General features: G+C 40.6%; 1 protein-coding gene across 2 annotated transcripts; it reads left to right on the top strand.

Annotated features, from left to right (window-relative positions):
* Positions 1-3969: 3969 nt before the first annotated feature.
* slc37a4b (solute carrier family 37 member 4b) lies at positions 3970-15800 on the top strand. Of its 2 annotated transcripts, XM_080780334.1 has the most exons (11): positions 3970-4060; positions 4819-5290; positions 6292-6524; positions 10471-10717; positions 11098-11244; positions 11328-11413; positions 11501-11614; positions 11925-11987; positions 13343-13408; positions 13534-13672; positions 14568-15800. In XM_080780334.1, the coding sequence occupies exons 2-11, from the start codon at positions 5143-5145 to the stop codon at positions 14732-14734; spliced, it is 1410 nt and encodes a 469-aa protein (XP_080636460.1). In that variant the 5' UTR covers positions 3970-4060; positions 4819-5142; the 3' UTR covers positions 14735-15800. The 2 variants fall into 2 exon arrangements, with proteins under 2 accessions (XP_080636460.1, XP_080636461.1); XM_080780335.1 differs by lacking the exon at positions 11925-11987.
* The last annotated feature ends 847 nt before the right edge of the window (positions 15801-16647 follow it).

Below are 16647 nucleotides of genomic sequence, written 5' to 3'. Positions count from 1 at the left end.
AACAGCGTCTCCGCCATATATACGGCTGCCAATTATAGCGGAGACACCACAATACTTTTCCAGCCTTTTTGCCTCCTTTTTGGGCATCCGAAGTTGTTGGAACCCTCTAACAACCAGTCTGTACGTATGCCCTAGGCTGCCAAATACACGCACGGACGGATGGACGGACGGACGCACGCACGCACGCACGTGCAAATATATCCTGAATATGCACAAATATTCATAGCTTTTCATAGGTATTGCACAAATGCTTTATCCACCATCCCCATTCGACTGAATGAACTGATGAAAACAGAGAGGTAAAAGAAAAGAGTGGCATTTTCTGACAGCATGACACAGTGCTCTGCACAGGTGAAATTAGATCTGCCGGAAAAGTGTCTAACCCCAGAGGGCAGTCTCCTTCAAACAAGGGATGTAAAGGGGATGGAGGAGTTGTAATGGCCTGCCAAGTTTCTAGTAGCAGCTGTTTGAGTTAATCATGCATTAATTAGAATATTATGGAGTTAATTCCACTGTGCCCTGTCTGTAGATCTATGTGGTGGCACTATTGCCTCTTTGGCACAAGTGGAGTTGTTTTTTCTGGGCATAATTTCAGGAATGATGGTTTCTGATTCACTATTCACATTATGTTCACTTATTTGACATGTTGCTACGAAGGCAGAGTTTATGATGCATAGATTCTGCCTTAATTCACAGAAAACACAAGTACCGTAATGACTAAACCATGCCCCAAGCTTTAATATACACAGATTACACACACAATAGCCTACACTGCATGCATGATTCCTTCATGATTATAATCTAACATCATCAACAATAACCTCGCCATAAAAAAATCATATTGGCCATGTATTATAAAAGAGATATGGTAGCATTTCTTCTCATACGTTTCCCTTTCTGGTCTCTATAGGTTAATTAACTACGTACTTGATAATATCTGCCACAGCTTGGCTCCTACATTCTCTGCCTCTCCTCAACACACCTTCTATCCATTCCAAGCATTAGTTTTGCACAAAAAACACTCTTTGGGCTAAAGACAGACATAGCCACTGGCACTTGCCCAAATGTGCCCAAAATGTGCTGACCTCATCACATTTGTGATGGCGGCCGTTTTTTTATCCCTGCAAGGAGTGTTTTTTAATGCTTGGAATGGATTCAGAATCATTGAAAACCCTCTAGTTTGACACGTCACATGCTACTTAAAGGGATAGTTCACAACTTAAGTTGTATGAAATACTTAAGTTGCCATTAATATAGTTAATTGATTGCCCAAGTCCCGTGATGGGAGTTCTGCTCTGGTTTTGGTGAATATTAAGTAGTTCCGGTCATTTCGTGGGGGGCACTGGGGCCACGCATTAAAAGTAAATTAATTCACAAAACTAACGTCATTTGTATTGTTGTTCTATTTCTAAAATATTAGTGCAACTTTCGTTCAACTTTGACCCCTCAATCACATGGAACTATTTTTTTGGCGTAGTGATATGGACACAGTTCTGTGTGAGGGGTCAAACATGAACGAAAGTTGCACTAATATTTTAGAAATAGGTCAACAATACAAATGACCCAGTTATGTGAATTAATTTACTTTTAATGCGTGGCCCCCTGTGCCCCCTACAAAATGACCATAACTACTTAATATTTCACTAAAACCAGAGCAGAACTCCCACCACGGGGTAATCAATTATTACAGTTGAAACCACTATATTATTAGCAGGTATTTGATACAGCTTAAGTTTTAAAAGTCTGAACTATCCCTTTAAAGCATAATGAAATGTTGACATGTTTGACATTTTTGCCTTAGCCTATATGGGCATATAAACCCCTATTAAACAATTGCTCAATACTGACAGATGGTCAACAAGTGGATTCATGAATGTATACATATAGACAATATTTTAGGCCAATAAAAAAAACTATATAGGCCTACCTACTAAATTTCCCACTCCACACCTCCGGCTGCTGGACGAATACTGAAACCTGAACGTGCTGAATCAAGGCAGAGGAAGCTGATAATGTGGTCTTCTCTGCTTGTTATATCATTCAATATAGACCGTACAGGAATACACAAATCTACATTTGTGCATCTTTTCTTATACCGGTATTTCTATTTTGCAATATGCTATAGCAAGTTTGCACTGCTTTTTCCCTACAGGTAGGCCTACTATGAATATTTTGATCTCTCCACTGTTTAGAGGCTCTATAAATACAAGAATGTCTGCAATGTTGCCATAGCTGAATTGTAAGCATGCATGTGTGACAATAAAAAAAACTTGAAATATTGCCTTTGCAACCATTATTAGTAGAGCATTTTAAACTTGTATATGCTATTACCTACAGTATAGGCCTACAGCTTGTATTTAGCTGCATGACCATGAAAAAAACGTCTCTTTATATAATTGGTTGGATTGGATTGGGTTGGATTATTTTCCTTTCCCTTGTTATTTTCATTGAAAATGTGCGTACTATGGCAATTGGCAAAACACCTGTACCTACTTTGTAAAATATCAGAGCCAAATCACTGACTGCAAATAGGCCTACATGAAATGTATCAAAACGACAAACTCAGCTGCATTGCTTTAGCCCCATCTATTGGTGTTATCAAGACTCTGCAGACTGCATCGAATGATTCTAGGGCTACTTGTTTTGACATGTATAGAGGGCATGCGCGTGACATCGTTCATCATCATACCGGTTACCTGGAAGTTATGCGGGAATGCCTACTGAGTAACTACTTTCTGGCCTTGACAGCCCATACATCCAAACAGAAAAGTCCTATTTGATTGCATTAAATGACTTTAAAGAACATTAAATTAACTAATTTTGCCACTCGATCTGCCATTCACTTTATGCATGCGCATACCCTCTATTATCCCTCTAGGCCTGGCCTACATGTAGCTCTGGTCCATAGCCTTGCAGAATCGAAGCAGTAGAAGGCTATGGACCAGAGCTAGCCTACAGGCCTACCTTTTGAAAGAGAGGGAAAAAATCATTCAGCTGAATCAGCTCAGAGCATAACAATTAACAATATGACATACAATAACAGTAGAGCAGTAGCAGCAGTAGTTCTCAAATATTTTAAGTTCAAGAACCCCTAACTCTCAGAGTTTCATAAAAACTTACAGACCTGTCCTGTATCTGTCCAGTCCATAGAACCCTCTCAAGGAACGCCGGCTGAGGGTCCCCCGTCCCCACCTTGAGAAACACTGGCATCGAGGCTCAGCGCTGCCGTCCAATCTAAGCATACTATCATAGATTAGGCTTGACTCAGATATAGGCATATATTTTACAGTGATAAACGAGTACATGAACCACGTGACCGGGCTGTTTTCTGCCCCCTCAATGTCGTTTTCTGTCTTACTCTATGGCTATGGCTCTACTGCCTGCTAGTGCTACCGAGTCCCGACTAGTGCCGAATGGCAGTTGGCAGACCTCGTTTGCGCATGTGCTAAACACAGGATTACCCGGACTGGTGCATCAGGCATGCATAGATTAAAAGCGTTCTTCTATGGTTAAACATTTGTAGCAAAACTGCTTGAAACATGTTACTTAAGTGGTTACGTGACGCCTGGCCTATGTGGAATTGACGTTCATTGGATTATAATGCTGATTCAGATTGACCGTCCCGGGGAGGCGTGTGTGCTATGGGTGGCAACCGTGGCATTGTTTAGTAGTAGTCTAGTCTAGTCTGAGTAGTCTCTTGCGTGGCAAAACAACGGATTTTCTGGAATGTCAACTACTAACTAGGTGTTTGTCCTTGTCGTATAACTTTGCAATCCACAGCACGTAAACACCGATCATCAAATTCGCACGCTTACACTTCACTTAACTATAGCTATAGCAAATGTCTTATGACCGCCCTGTATGTTGCCCTTCGAATATTGATCCACCACTGATAGGAGTGAAAATAATCTTTGGTATTTGTGACAGACACGCCCCCGAGTCATTCAGCAGTGGGCCGGGTCACGCACGCGCAGCATGTCCTGCCGCTGTGGATGAATGATGATGATGTGGAGTCCAGTCAGTCAGTGCAGTCCCAGTCAGTCGGCAGTGAACAGCTGAGGTAACTGGTTCATTATGTTGTTTTGATCAATGATCAGTGAGGTGGGGGGGTGTTGTGCACAAATCAGCCGAGTAAAGCTGCATGGATGCACTTGTAAATGTATGCGCTTTGATTGCGATATGATATGATTTATTTAGTCAATCCGGCTTCGAATAGTAGAGTGTACACAAACCGGTCGCCATATGTAACCTGATGTACACTACAGTACACATGCACTGTATATATTGCGAAATGTAGGCTTCCGTAATTTAGCTATCAATGCATGAATAACATTGGCATGTAACGTACGTAACTTCAATAACTACTGCAGGTTTGGGTTGAGTGGTTAAAGACATCAATCCTTATCCAATAAACTATTACACCTCTCGTTAAAGGCTCAACTCCAGACAGTTTCTGAACAGAGTTAAAGTGTTTCTGTTCTGTCCTGTACTGTACCGTAGGGTTGTAAATCTGAACTACCCAAGACAATTAATGTTAATGTGGAAATCACAGTTCTAACTTATGTTATGCTGCATGCATGCTATTATCCTCATTGTTGTATAATGAATTGGGTGGACATTATTTCCATCTGACACATTGATTTATGTATTATTATTGACATCCATTGAATTAGGGTGCTGCTGCTATCTTTAAGCTTAATTTGTCCTGTTATTGAAAGTGTAAAGAGTGGCTAATATGTAGCTGGTGTTTACATTGGCATGTTGCAACTGCTGCTATTATTTCATTCTGATGATTGTTATGTTTCTTCATTTTTCTAGGTAAATGTGATGGTCTCTTTGGCTCAATCCAATCAAGCAGAAACCAGACAGTTTCTGAGAAGTGCCAACTTGGAAGTGTTTTCCTCTGCACTGTTGAGCCATAGCTACATACAGTTCAACTACATCTGCAAACAATACTATTACATCCAGTGTGATTAATCCCATACTACATGCAAAAGATTGACACTACAAATCTAGACGGAGACATTTTCGGAAAGTATCATATATATATATATATATATATATATATATATATTATTTTTTTTCATCAAGCGCTGAATCTTTCCAGTTTTGATTGTCAGTTGTATTTTCACTTCTGGAATCATGGGGGCCGCAGGCTATGGCTACTATCGCACAGTCATTTTCCTGTGCATGTTCTTTGGCTATGCACTATACTTCTTTAACAGGAAGACCTTTGCCTTTGTCATGCCCTCTGTGATGGAGGAAATTGAACTGGACAAGGGTGACTTAGGTAAGACAATACATTGAATATCTTTCTACCTGCATGGCTTGAAGTGAAAGTACCATTATATTTATCTTTGTATTTGATATTGCACATCTCATGGTTCTCGTCAAATCGTTGTGAACATTAAACGTATGGTAAGTGATTGTATTTGGTTAAAATAAGTGTATAGCTCTATATTCTGATACTAATCATTGCTATATAGTGTTTGTTGAGTAACAGTCTCCAGGGCTCTTAAGTAAACAGAAAATGCATGTTCAGGTCGGGATACCAATTATATCCAATCAGGATAGAGAACTCAAATAGGATACAGATTAAACAGCAGACAAAATTGGAACTGGAACACTATAAAAATGAAACTTATAAATGGGTAGTTTCTCCTGATTGTTACTACCCGAAAATGTATTTTATGTTTATCAAAGCGCTGGAGAGACATAGGGACACTCCTGTTACTCAACAAACATAGGATATATTGGGATATATAACAGGATATATTGCTTTAACTTTAAAGGACAACTTTAGCTTTTTTTTCATGTTCAGATTCATGTTTTAGGTTGTTATTAGAGAAAGTAAAAGATGAGTGTTAATTATTTTTCATTTGCTGCTTTCTTTCATTTTAGGGAGTTTAGCTGTTTTTGACAGGTGGGCGGGGTCTTTGTAGCATAGGGCTTTTTTTTTTTTTACTATAGTCCTAATAGACCTCAGAAAATTACATCTGGCCACAGAAGATCACAGGATCTACTGAACGTGAAGGAGGCCTACTGGGTCATAGGCTCAATATGTCAGTTTGACACATATTTTACTTTCTCTAATAACAACCTAAAACATGACCCTAAAGTTGTCCTTTACAAAAAACTTTTTCTTTTAACCAAAACATATCGCTTACCCTACCTTAACTTCAACTATGATAATGATTACCCGACGTAGAAAGTAACAGACAAGGAATGGTGTAGTACAATCTCTACATTGTTGTTTTACCCCTAAACTTCAGTTCCTATTTGTCTCCGCAGGTCTGATCACCAGCAGCCAGACCATGGCCTATGCTGTTAGTAAGTTTATCAGTGGAGTGCTGTCTGATCGGATTAGTGCCCGCTGGCTTTTTGCCATCGGTCTGTTCCTGGTGGGGGGCATCAATGTGGCATTCTCCTGCTGTTCCACTGTGCGCATGTTCGCACTTCTCTGGTTTATCAACGGCTTGGGCCAAGGCTGTGGCTGGCCTCCCTGCGGGAAGGTTCTACGCAAGGTAATGCTATCCACTCGTCTTTACTGTGTGAGGGGAGTGGGGACCCCATATCCTTGATGTGGTTCCAGGGGATCCCCAACTAAATTATTGATAGTTAGGAGCCAAATGGACAGTTATGGGTCTAATCCCAAGACTAAGGCCCAAACCACACCAATGCAATTCATTGCTACAAAACAGTTTTAAAGACATGTAACGCCAATGCAACTCCTTGCAACTGCCATCGGGGATAATAGTTTCATGCAACTACTCACAACCGTTTGGTTGCAAGGAGTTGCATGGCGAATCATTGGTGCAGTTTGGGACTAAGAGTGTACAAAATAAATGGAACCAAATGCCATATGTTAACACTTAACACTGAGGATTCTACAGTCTAGATTGGGCTCCTAGAGATAAAAATAAAACATATAGTGAGTCCTCAACATTGTTCTGGGCAGGTAGTAACACCTCATAAGAGCTGAACTTTCTGAGGTATAAGTTGTTCCCACCTCTTGAGCTTGTGTTAGTTATGTGGTTAGTTACATGAAAGTATGCCAGTCAGTGGCTGGCACTGTAGCAAGCCTAGTGACTAGTGAGGAATTCTATCTCTTGCCCTCAGACTCGCCTGACCTCTTAGGTTAGAGAATACTCACACTCTCATCTGTTTCAGACACTCATCTCATGTCAAGTGATGTGTGACAGGACATGCAGTTAAACGGAAAAATATATCTTATTACTTGTTGATAGGAATGTATTTAACTGTTCTATAGCAGGATGGGTTGTGCCCATTTGATAATCATAACCACCATATTACCACTGTTACAACCTATTTTCCATTGAACTGGAATTTGTTTCAACGTAGGTACTTATAGGTCAGGAATGAGGAGGTTAGTTGCATCACAACCTAATTGACTTAGTTTGTTAGACTCATCATTAACCACTTATCCCTATATACTTTGTTGACCCCCTTGAGGGCCCCTCTTTTTCTGCCCAAAATAGCCGATCTACAAGCTATAAATACATCACATTCTTCTCTCGGACTGGCTATCTGTTTGTGAGTATGCTTGTGTGGGTGTAGGTTTATGTTTAATGTCATTCAAGAAAGAAATGTTGCAGACAGACACGCACGCGTCGCTCGCACGTACGTATGTACGTTGTACGCACACGCTTCTATCTCATTGAAATACCTCTTTTCGGGGGTTTCAATAGAATCAAATTCTGATGTTCTATTTCCACTTTCAGGTCAAACTCAACTGCTAAAGGTTGGGTCAAGGTTAAATTGTTATATTTTCAACTGCAGCTCAATCAAAGGTCGGGTCAAAGTATCTCACACTTTCGCTGCACATTCAAACCGGTGTATGAATGAGTGGAGAATGATGGAGTCTACCCCTTGTCAGCCAGTATGATGGAGATGAGCAGTGTCCAGGTACTGGTATCTGTTCAACCGTCAGCCTCCCATATGCTGCTGCAGTATGACTGTATGATATACATCTCACCGCTGGGTTGTATGTTGTAGAGCTGCACCGGCTAGTTACAGCATATCTGCTTTGTTACATTTTTGCTTGGAGGATAAAGTGTGAGATAGACATTGACCTGACCTTTAACACGTGAGATTTATCTGCAGTTTAAAAATAACAATTTAACCTTGACCTAACCTTAAGCACATGAGTTTGACCTGCAATTGAAAATAGAACATCAGAAAGGGATTCTACACACATGAAAAACCCCCCCCAAGTGGTTTTCGCCATGGATTTTAGTGGCAATCTTGGATAATGCGTAATTTGGGAAACCATGGCAAGCCAAAAAGGACACCATATTAATTCAAATCAACAAAAAAAACGTCATAGGAAACTACTTTTTAGATTTAGTATTGAACACATGGGAGTGTCAATGGACGGATGGAAGTGGTAACCATTGGCACTTCCTTCCCCAGATTAAAAGATATGTGATCAAAGAACTTGAAAGAAGGTATACTGTATATGACACAAAGTAACATCGTAAATGATTGGGAGGCTAATAAGGTGGCGAGCAAGATGCGGCCCTTTATCTGGACATTTTGTGAGTAATTTTACATTTAGGTTGTCAACAACCACCTAAAACGGTGTTGCTGAAAGGTTGACTAGATAGCTAATGATGTTTGACATCATTATTATTTTGCAAAGTACACATTCACATTGAAAACATTGTTCTCTCAATCTGGCTTGCTATAACTTCTAAAGCACCGCTCCAGGAGATGGTTGACCAGTCGTCACATAAAATAATGACTTCCAAGGTGATCGATGTTTGACATATCTTATTTGGTCAAGCTGCATCAGTTCATTTGTGCTAGTTTGAATGCAGATACATTGAGCAATTAACTATATATATTTCTTTCTCTTCTTCCACAGCACTATCAAATATCACACATTGTTGTTTTTTAGTATACACTTACTGTCCACTGCAACATCTTGCCTGTGCAGAGGCGTCTGGGGGTCCTGACCTTCTATAAAAGCAGTACTGTTCAAAGGGCGCGGAATAAATAGTCATTGGCAGGTGTGTGTGCCAACAGCGCAGGAACAGGATTATATTACAAGAGACTACATTTTGAGGGCTTCTTTAACAGAGCTTTTACAAATGCATAATGCCAAAACGTCTTCATAGTCTTCATACTCTCCCATTTGAGACTGCCTATATATGCCAAGTATGTAATGCAAAGCTATTTATTCTCTTTTTACTGCCGTAGTAACTTATAGCACCACATTCTGTCGTGTTTGGCACAGTACAGAAGGCTAGAAGCTGAATTTTCTCTGGGTCAGTGTTTAACCCCTAGCTACCCCTCAGCAGTTTATTAAAGCAACCTGAACCTATGTATGGCTTTCTGTAATTAGCCTGGGGATTCTCATGTTACTGGTGTCAGCTGATCTGTCTGAGTGTTAGTCTGAAGAAGTACTGCACACCTTGAAACACCACATAAAATGAATTTTAAACTATTGAAATGAAGAGTTTCTCAGTGTGCACACTTTGTTTTTGTATATAGGATTTGAGTTGAAATTTAGGTGTGAAATTATGTCATTGTCAGAATACCCTATTGAGTGGTATCTGTATGTGAGAAGAATCCAAACACTGCTAAGATGGTATTGCTACTCTGCACTCTGCAGAGTCTTTTCTGAGATGGCAATATTATTATATAAGTGCTTTTGTCTTGCCCTTACATGTCATCCACAGTCGTATAGACAGTGTAACCGGCATACTTATAAAGTATTACATTTAAAACGTCTTGGATTTAATCAGAAATGTGAAATTCAAGGCCTAAAAATGTAATTAAAATGTCTTGAATTGTAGGAGTTAGGGCATTCAATTTGATCTGGGGTAGAATTAATGAGCGTTTTGCAGAAAGAGGAGTTGTTTCACTCTGTTATTTAATTCCCGACTTGAGCTGATACGGAAGCCCATGACAAATGCAAAACAACAATACTTGCTGGGTACACTCTGCTCAGGTGGCGGTACGCCCGAAAGTAACTTCTGATGGGGCTGCAGCGTGGTGAAGGAAAAACAAAACACTCAATGGCATCACTTAATTCGGCTAAATATTGATTATATGACACGACACGCATATTGTAATTTCTAATGTTTTTCTTTTTTCTGAATACATCTGAACGCTACAAGCCATCTATGCATGGGAAACGCAAAGCTCCTACAAGCTAACGGCACGTTGCGATGTGATCCCCATCCGTAGCTGTAGTGTAGTCCTTACATTTGTGCATTAAAAATGTGCGTATACTGTACCCTGTATACTTAGAGTAAAATCCTCAGTGTTCATTTTACTGTAGTGTACAAATGTTTGTAATTTCATGATCTGTTGAAAATAAGTATCAACCCAAACAACCTATGAATCGGATTTGTTTTATTGTGTTGCATGTGCAGCCGGTTACTAGTAAATAACGGTCACATACTAGATGCTTATGTACTGTATATGTCCCTTTCCCCCCAGTGGTTCGAGCCATCCCAGTTTGGAACATGGTGGTCTGTGCTTTCCTGCAGCATGAACCTGGCTGGGACTCTGGGTCCAATCATGGCCACAGTCCTTCTTCAGTACTACGGCTGGAGGACCATCATAGCCGTATCAGGACTTGTCTGTGCAGCCTTCTCATTCGTCTGTCTGGTGTTTGTGAAGAATGAACCAAAAGACGTGGGACTGCCCTGCATTGCAGCTGTGGCTAAGAAAGGGACTGCTGGAGGTACTGTACAGTGAAACAAATTCCAGTTATGTACAGTAATAAAAGTACAATATGAATTTCTATTGATTTCAATTGCAGGTTAATTGTGTGTGTATGGGGAACACATTTTATTACTTTTACTACTGGGTTGCTGTGTACATGGTATCAATGTATAATAAGATAGGTAAATCTTTAGACACCCTCAACTTCTCAAGACATGTGGCTATAGCAGCCAATAACAGAAAAATATATACTGTAGATGGGAGTCATAGGACACAAAAGAAGCTACAGCATCATTATATAAAGTAAGCAAAACCTCTTATCATAGGCAAGCAACCTTGCTGCTGAAGTAGGTAGGAATCTAGGTAGAATTTTACGATTTCTTCTGTTTCCTACACCAGATAACAGCACGTTCTGTGAGTTTCTCACGTCGCCTTTCCTGTGGGTCCTGTCCCTGGGCTACTTGGTGGTGTTTGGGGTGAAAACAGCTGCCACTGACTGGGGACAACTCTTTCTCATCCAGGAGAAAGGACAAACGGCTCTAATGAGTATGGTTTTCCAACTAAAACTCTTGTTGTTGTTGATTTACTAAATGGACCACAGCTTCTTACCGCAACCATGTTGCTAACAGGTAGCTCCTATATGAGTGCCCTGGAGTTGGGAGGCCTGATGGGCAGCCTTGCATCAGGATTCCTCTCAGACAGAGCTGTGGCTCGGGTAAGTTAAGACGGTCAGAGTTTAACACAACTTTCCCCAAAACTCTGTATTTGATGTCACATTTGGATGTCTCCTGTTTCACTCCAGCGAGGACTAGGTACACATGGCAACCCTCGCCATGGCCTGCTCCTCCTCATGATGTCTGGTATGTGTATCTCCATGCACCTCTTCAGAGTCACCGTCACACCCCAAGTCCCTGAGGTGAGGATGGTTTTCTTTCTATCTGTGAAGATCAGTTGGGTGCTGTCATCTGTTTACCCCACTGCACTGTTAAATCCTCTGTTAATTTAACCCCGTGTTTCACAAATGTAACCAAATGGATGCTTGATGAATGTCGGGCTATAATTTATCACATACAAATGGCCTTATTCTTCCACAAATTACAGGTCCATTCAGTTACATTTGTAAACTCAGGGTTACCAATGGATACATTAACAGTGAGGATTTTACACTGTAGCAAGAAGGTAGATTAAAATAGAATTAAAAAATGTTGTATATGCTCATTCTTCAGGCTCCTCGTTGGGTCCAAGCCCTTCACTCTGTGTACATCCTCATCGGGGTTTCAGAGCAGGAGGTTTGCTAATTCATTCATTTGTGAGTTGAAATAAACATCAAAGATGCTTTGCTACAAGCTGGATCTGCTAGAGCTATTTACAGGTGTTGCAAGTTCCACCTCTTGCTGGTAATCCTTGGTGGCAGGATGGTCTGAGCATTGCGAGTACCAGCTGTCAGGGTCATCAGTTGCGAGCCATCCTTCCTTGATGTTTCTCCCCTTTCACCCGAGAACATCTCCGAATGGTATAGGACCCGAGGTCAGGGATGTCTCCCTGCAGTGGGTCCTACTCCTTGAGCCAAGTCTGAACCTGGCTGCATACCTTCTGCTTCTTGACTGGGAGCCGTCAGTGAGTGTCAGATTCGCCTGCTCCAGGGTTCCAACTGCGGGCTCTTGTCAGCCATATCCATCTTGATGTGGTCTCGGCTACCGTGGCTTCTCCCCAGTGGCTTTCTTCAGTAGTTTAGGTCCAAATCGATCTTCTGCAAGAAGTGGCGCACTAATGTTGCTGAGAAACCACAGCAGCCAACTTCGATGGGGAATAAGGCTACGTACCATCCTTTGACAAGAGCCTCATCAATCAAATCCTGGTACTTGGTGGTGGCTTTCTTCAGTTGGTGAGAGATGGTTAGCCTGTCCTCTCAGGGCACTGTTAGTTCTAGCGCCGTCCATGGCAGCTGTGGTAACTGCATTTGTAACTGTACTCTGCTGTTCACCGGAAAAAAATCCTAACATGTTTTACATGAATGGCAATAAAGGCTTCTGATTCTGACCAAGATGGTTTTCGTGCTCCTGGATAGTAGGATCATGTCTGGTCTGAGAGACGTTACAGCCGCCTCTTTTGGAAAAACAAGTTTCCTTTTCAGGTCCACTTGCATCTCCTAGCCAGACACTTGGTATAAAATGGAAGGTGGGTTCTTGGCAGTCCAAGCCCTTCATCCTGTGTCCGTCCTCATCAGGGTTTCAGAGCAGGAGGTTTGCTTATGAATTGGCTTTACCTGTTTGTGGCCTGTTTGCATGCCTGCTCATCCAATTGCCGCCATCTGTAATGGTCTGCTGCTGGTGGTAAATTCACCTGAGGTTTCCTCTCGATGCCCTCCAAACTCTTGAATTCACCCCCTCTTGTGCTCTGAACTGGTTCAACAGAGAGGTCAGGGGGCACTGTGTTTTGCCTGCTGGCCCTGGTCATCCGTCGACTGACAAGCAATGCTAGTGAACTCAGACATGGCTTTCTGAGTCATAGCAGGTGCTTTGTGTTGCTGTAGTTGCTCTTTGCACTTAGACTTGCCTTGGTGAATCTTTATGCCACATTCATTCCGCTGATTAAGACTAAAACATAATTAAAAAATGTTAAATGTTGTATGCTCATTCCTCAGGTGGCTCCTCTTTGGGTCCAAGTCCTTCATCCTGTGTCTGTCCTCATCGGGGTTTCAGAGCAGGAGGTTTGCTTATTCATTAATTTGATGGCTTTATGTGTTTGTGGCCTGGGCTTTTAATAAGACATTCAAGAGCATGCTGTTCCTATACTCACACTCTCTCTCTACCCCCCCCCACCCTTCCTTCACAGATCTGGATCCTCTTCCTTGGTGCTGTGTTTGGTTTCTGTGCCTATGGACCAATTGCCTTGTTTGGAGTGATAGCCAATGAAAGTGCCCCATCAAACTTCTGTGGAACCTCCCATGCCATTGTAGCTTTAATGGCCAATGGTAAATGCCTTACTAATACTAACTTTTCACCAAAATATTCCTGAATGAATAAAGGGGTTGTATTTATGTTTTTTTGTTTAAGGGTTAAAACTATATTCTGATATCAATCATTGCTTCAATGTATAGGAGACCCCTGTTACTGAACAATCTATAGCTTGGGTGTTCAATAGGGGGCCTGTGACGGGCCCTCTGTATTAAGGACTTTATTTTTGTAATTTTTAAACATTAACCACTTGAGTCTTGAACCTTTGCATCACTATTATGGGGGGAACATTAGCCGGAAATGGGAGGCTTACAAGCTCAAAACACGAGACTCGTTGTGAGCTTGTCGATCGGCTCTTTTTGAGGTTTGATGTACAGGGAAAAAAGTTTATAAGTATTGAGGGTTTAAGTGGTCAACATGAAGCCAATATAGTGGGGGTCCCTGCTTCATCTCTCTCAGCTAATAAGGGGTCATTGGCCTGAAAAACATTGAAGACCCCTGATCTATAGTATAGATTATTCTAGTCTCTCCAACCCTTTAGTAAACAATGTTCAGGTCGTGTTACTAATTTTATCCAACTCATACAAGACACAGAATAAACTAGGGATGAAACAATTAGCAGGCGAATTGCAACTATAAAATTGTTGATAAATTCTGATTATATTACTTGTGAGGCACACCCCAACCAAAGTTTTTCACAATGCATTTATGTACTTGAAAATTTAATTAAATAATCTCTCTCCTGATTGGATAAAAAATTTACCTCAACGTGAAAATGTATTTACTGTTTACTAAAAAGCTGGAGAGACAAGGAGACCCATATTATTGAACACTCTAATATAGCAATGATTATTCAGGATATAAAGTTTTAACAAAATGCATCACGTACACCACCATCTTTTTCTGTTACAGTTGGGGCGTTTATAGCTGGACTCCCATTCAGCAGTGTTGCAAAAGAATACAGCTGGGACATGGCATTCTGGATAGCTGAGGTGTCAATGGCCGTTACCACTATATGCTACTTCTTGGTGCGCAACATACGTACCAAAATGGGACGAATTTCAGAGAAAATGGATTGATATCCTCTTCAACTGTGCCAGTTGTTGATGCCCTGTTTCAGTATGTGACTTGATGGACAGTCTACACATACATACAGAGCACTGCACATTCAGTTCCACCAAGGATAACCATTTTGTCTAAGTGATTCATCTTAAGGTATTCATACACAAATTAGATGGATGCACTCACTTTAAAAAAAAGGTTGCTGAACTGGAATAAATCGTAACACTTAACTCTGAATGATGCACAATGAGCTACAGTCACCATGCATGTACATAATACACTTTTGTCATACTGAATATCATGTGGGCAGGGTTATTTTGGTTGTGCTTGAATTTCTTGACTTCACTCACTAGACCAAAACACTTGAAAGTTCTTCATTACAAAACTTTAAAATTCAGTGAAGCCAAGAATCTTGAATGCAAATCATGAATGTTTACGGGATTGCACATAATTATTCTTGGTTAATTATATGGAGATATTGACAGGTCTGTGTTCACTCTTCCCTTTTATGATACCTCATATTTCACTGAAGAGAAGCAATGCTATATTTTTCTAGATCACATTGTGCTACAGTATGTTAGACCCAAACAGATTTGTTTTTCATGGGACACACAACTTGTGAATGGTGATGTATTTTGAGGAGTCAGGAGTTTGTCTGGTCTTTGGTACAGAATAGAGGTTCTGTCACTGCCATTGTAATTATAGAGCAGGAATGCTCCCTGAAGCTGTTATACAGCATTAACCTTTTCAATCTCTATAATGCATTACTCCTGTATAAACTATACTTTATTAATAACAATTATGTCTGCTCAGTGCCATTTGGTATATTTTTAAACTTACTGGAATTTTTATATTGACCTGTAAGAAGGAATATATGTAAATGTCGTAGTTGCAGTGGACATATATGGTATTCAACCAACATGTGTGCAGACATTCTAAAGTGATATGGGGTCAATATTTATTTTGTATATGTGTATGGTTTATTTGTCCTAACTTATTTGTCCTTACTCTGCCATTGTGGCTGGCAAGGTTCAATATGACTGTGCTAACATCAACATAATAAAGATATAACAATACATACAACTGACCTGCCATCAAATGTGTGGGTGGGCTGCGTGGGCACACTTGCGCACGTGTGAATCGTGTGCTCCCCCCTTTAAAATGAATTAATACTTATTTTTCCTTTCAATTTCCTCAAAATATGAAGTCTGGTGTCTTTGAGATTGACATGTGTCGCAAATGCCAACAGTTCCGGTAGTAGACGGCTACATAATCAGTTCCCAGAAATTCACGCCAGCTCTGGCATACAAACAGGAGGGGCGAGAAACAACTGCTAGAAGACACTTTATACCAACACTTCCCAAATATAAACTATAATTCAAATGACCGTAAAACAACAGTAGGCTAAGTCAGTGATACTCAACCTCAGGCCCGCGGGACCATTGTGACTGGCCCACCAATGAAAATCTAAAAAAAAGAAAAAAAATCTGGAAAATGAAATAAAAATAAATAAATCTGAATGAAGTTATCTTTAATTACATTATTATAAGTAATACTATTAGAGTTGTACTATTACTCGAACGAAAATAAAAGCTTGGGGGGGGAGATGCAATGCAAATGAAAGACATATACTGTGTATCCCTATTCCCTGACATAATTTTATAGCTAAACGGACAGAATTCTATTTTATTTGAATGATGAAACCCAGCTGCCATTAATAGTTGGAAATGGAAATTGCGGAAATTGCAGAAATGGAAATTGCGGAAATGCGGAAATGGAAATTGCGGAAATGGTGGAAATGGAAATTGCGGAAATGGAAATTGAGGAAATGTACATTACATACTGCGACGTCAGCAACGAGTCAAATTAGGTAAGAATGGAGCTGTCCGTGGTGCTGAAATATGGGCTTTAACAGTTGTAGCATGTCATT

The sequence above is a fragment of the Protomyctophum bolini genome, assembly GCF_963924005.1.
Source record: "Protomyctophum bolini genome assembly, chromosome: 13".
Classification (NCBI taxonomy): Eukaryota; Metazoa; Chordata; class Actinopteri; order Myctophiformes; family Myctophidae; genus Protomyctophum; species Protomyctophum bolini.
Note: the sequence above shows the minus strand (reverse complement) of the source record. Positions and strands in the feature narration are given on the sequence as shown.

Bases quoted from the DNA above. Each gene is read 5' to 3' on its own strand.
- slc37a4b (XM_080780334.1), top strand. From the start codon at position 5,143: ATGGGGGCCGCAGGCTATGGCTACTATCGCACAGTCATTTTCCTGTGC. The intron at 11,615-11,924 runs GTGAGGATGGTT...CTCATTCTTCAG, and splicing joins TCACACCCCAAGTCCCTGAG to GCTCCTCGTTGGGTCCAAGC. The intron at 11,988-13,342 runs GTTTGCTAATTC...CTCATTCCTCAG, and splicing joins TCGGGGTTTCAGAGCAGGAG to GTGGCTCCTCTTTGGGTCCA.